The 991-nt window shown below is 54.8% G+C and overlaps 1 protein-coding gene across 1 annotated transcript in view; it reads right to left on the minus strand.

Moving 5' to 3' along the window:
* LOC107747336 (uncharacterized) overlaps positions 1-869 on the minus strand; it is a 6785-nt gene extending 5916 nt beyond the window's left edge. Inside the window, exon 1 of the mRNA XM_016561802.1 lies at positions 678-869. Within this exon, the coding sequence (XP_016417288.1) occupies positions 678-869 (192 nt within the window). The remainder of the gene's footprint in view (positions 1-677) is intronic.
* Between the last annotated feature and the right edge of the window lie 122 nt (positions 870-991).

Consider the following 991-nt stretch of genomic DNA (forward strand, 5'->3'; position numbering starts at 1 on the left):
CCCCGTTCCATCCAACGAGGATCTTTCCAAGGGGCCAGGGCTGATACACAGGCCCGTTCTACCTTGACGCGAAGGCGTCTCAGACGCCAGGCGCGGGATGGAACTCGTGGCCAATACTAAAGGGGCCGCATGCGGAGCAGGCCCAACTGTAGTCCTGGAGACACCAAGGCCATGAGGCCTAGCATCCTCTGAAACACCTTGAGGGGTCGAGAGGCTCCAACTCTGAATGAGGCCACGAGCTGCTGAATGGCCAGCGCACGTTCTGGCGTGGCAACCGCCCTCATTTGGGCTGAGTCTAAAACTGTTCCCAGGAATGATATTCATTGGCTGGGGGACAGCGCGCTCTTGGCAAAATTAACCCTGAGTCCCAGGCATTCTAAGTGGCTGAGGAGGAAGGATCTGTGAGATAGTAGCTCGTCCTCCGACTGGGCCAGAATGAGCCAGTCGTCACGGTAATTCAGAATGCGGATTCCCGTCTGTCTCAGTGGGGAAAGAGCCGCATCCATGCACTTTGTAAAAGTGCAAGGAGCTAGGGACAGCCCAAAGGGAAGGACCATGTATTGATAAGTCACTCCCTCAAAGGCGAATCTCAAGAATCGTCTGTGACGGGGGGCTATCTGGATGTGAAAGTAAGCATCTTTCAGGTCCAGCAAAAAGAACCAGTCCCCTTGGCATACTTGTGAGAGGATCTGTTTCAATGTAATCATCCTGAACGGCCGTCTCATGAGGGCGCGATTCAGACACCTGAGATCGAGAATGGGCCTTAGGCCGCCATCCTTCTTGGGGACGAGGAAGTAACGGCTGTAGAAGCCTGACTCGCTCTCGGCTGGGGGAACCGTTTCTACGACTCCTTTTGCCAGCAAATTCATCACCTCTGCGCGCAGGACGTGTGCATCCTCGCTCTGAACCGAGGTGGAGACCACGCCACTGAAACGCAGGGGTCTTCGAGCGAATTGGAGTGTATAACCTTGTTTTATTATCCCCATGACCG

Source organism: Sinocyclocheilus rhinocerous, unplaced genomic scaffold (assembly GCF_001515625.1).
Source record: "Sinocyclocheilus rhinocerous isolate Xijiao unplaced genomic scaffold, SAMN03320098_v1.1 scaffold3122, whole genome shotgun sequence".
NCBI classification, from domain to species: domain Eukaryota; kingdom Metazoa; phylum Chordata; class Actinopteri; order Cypriniformes; family Cyprinidae; genus Sinocyclocheilus; species Sinocyclocheilus rhinocerous.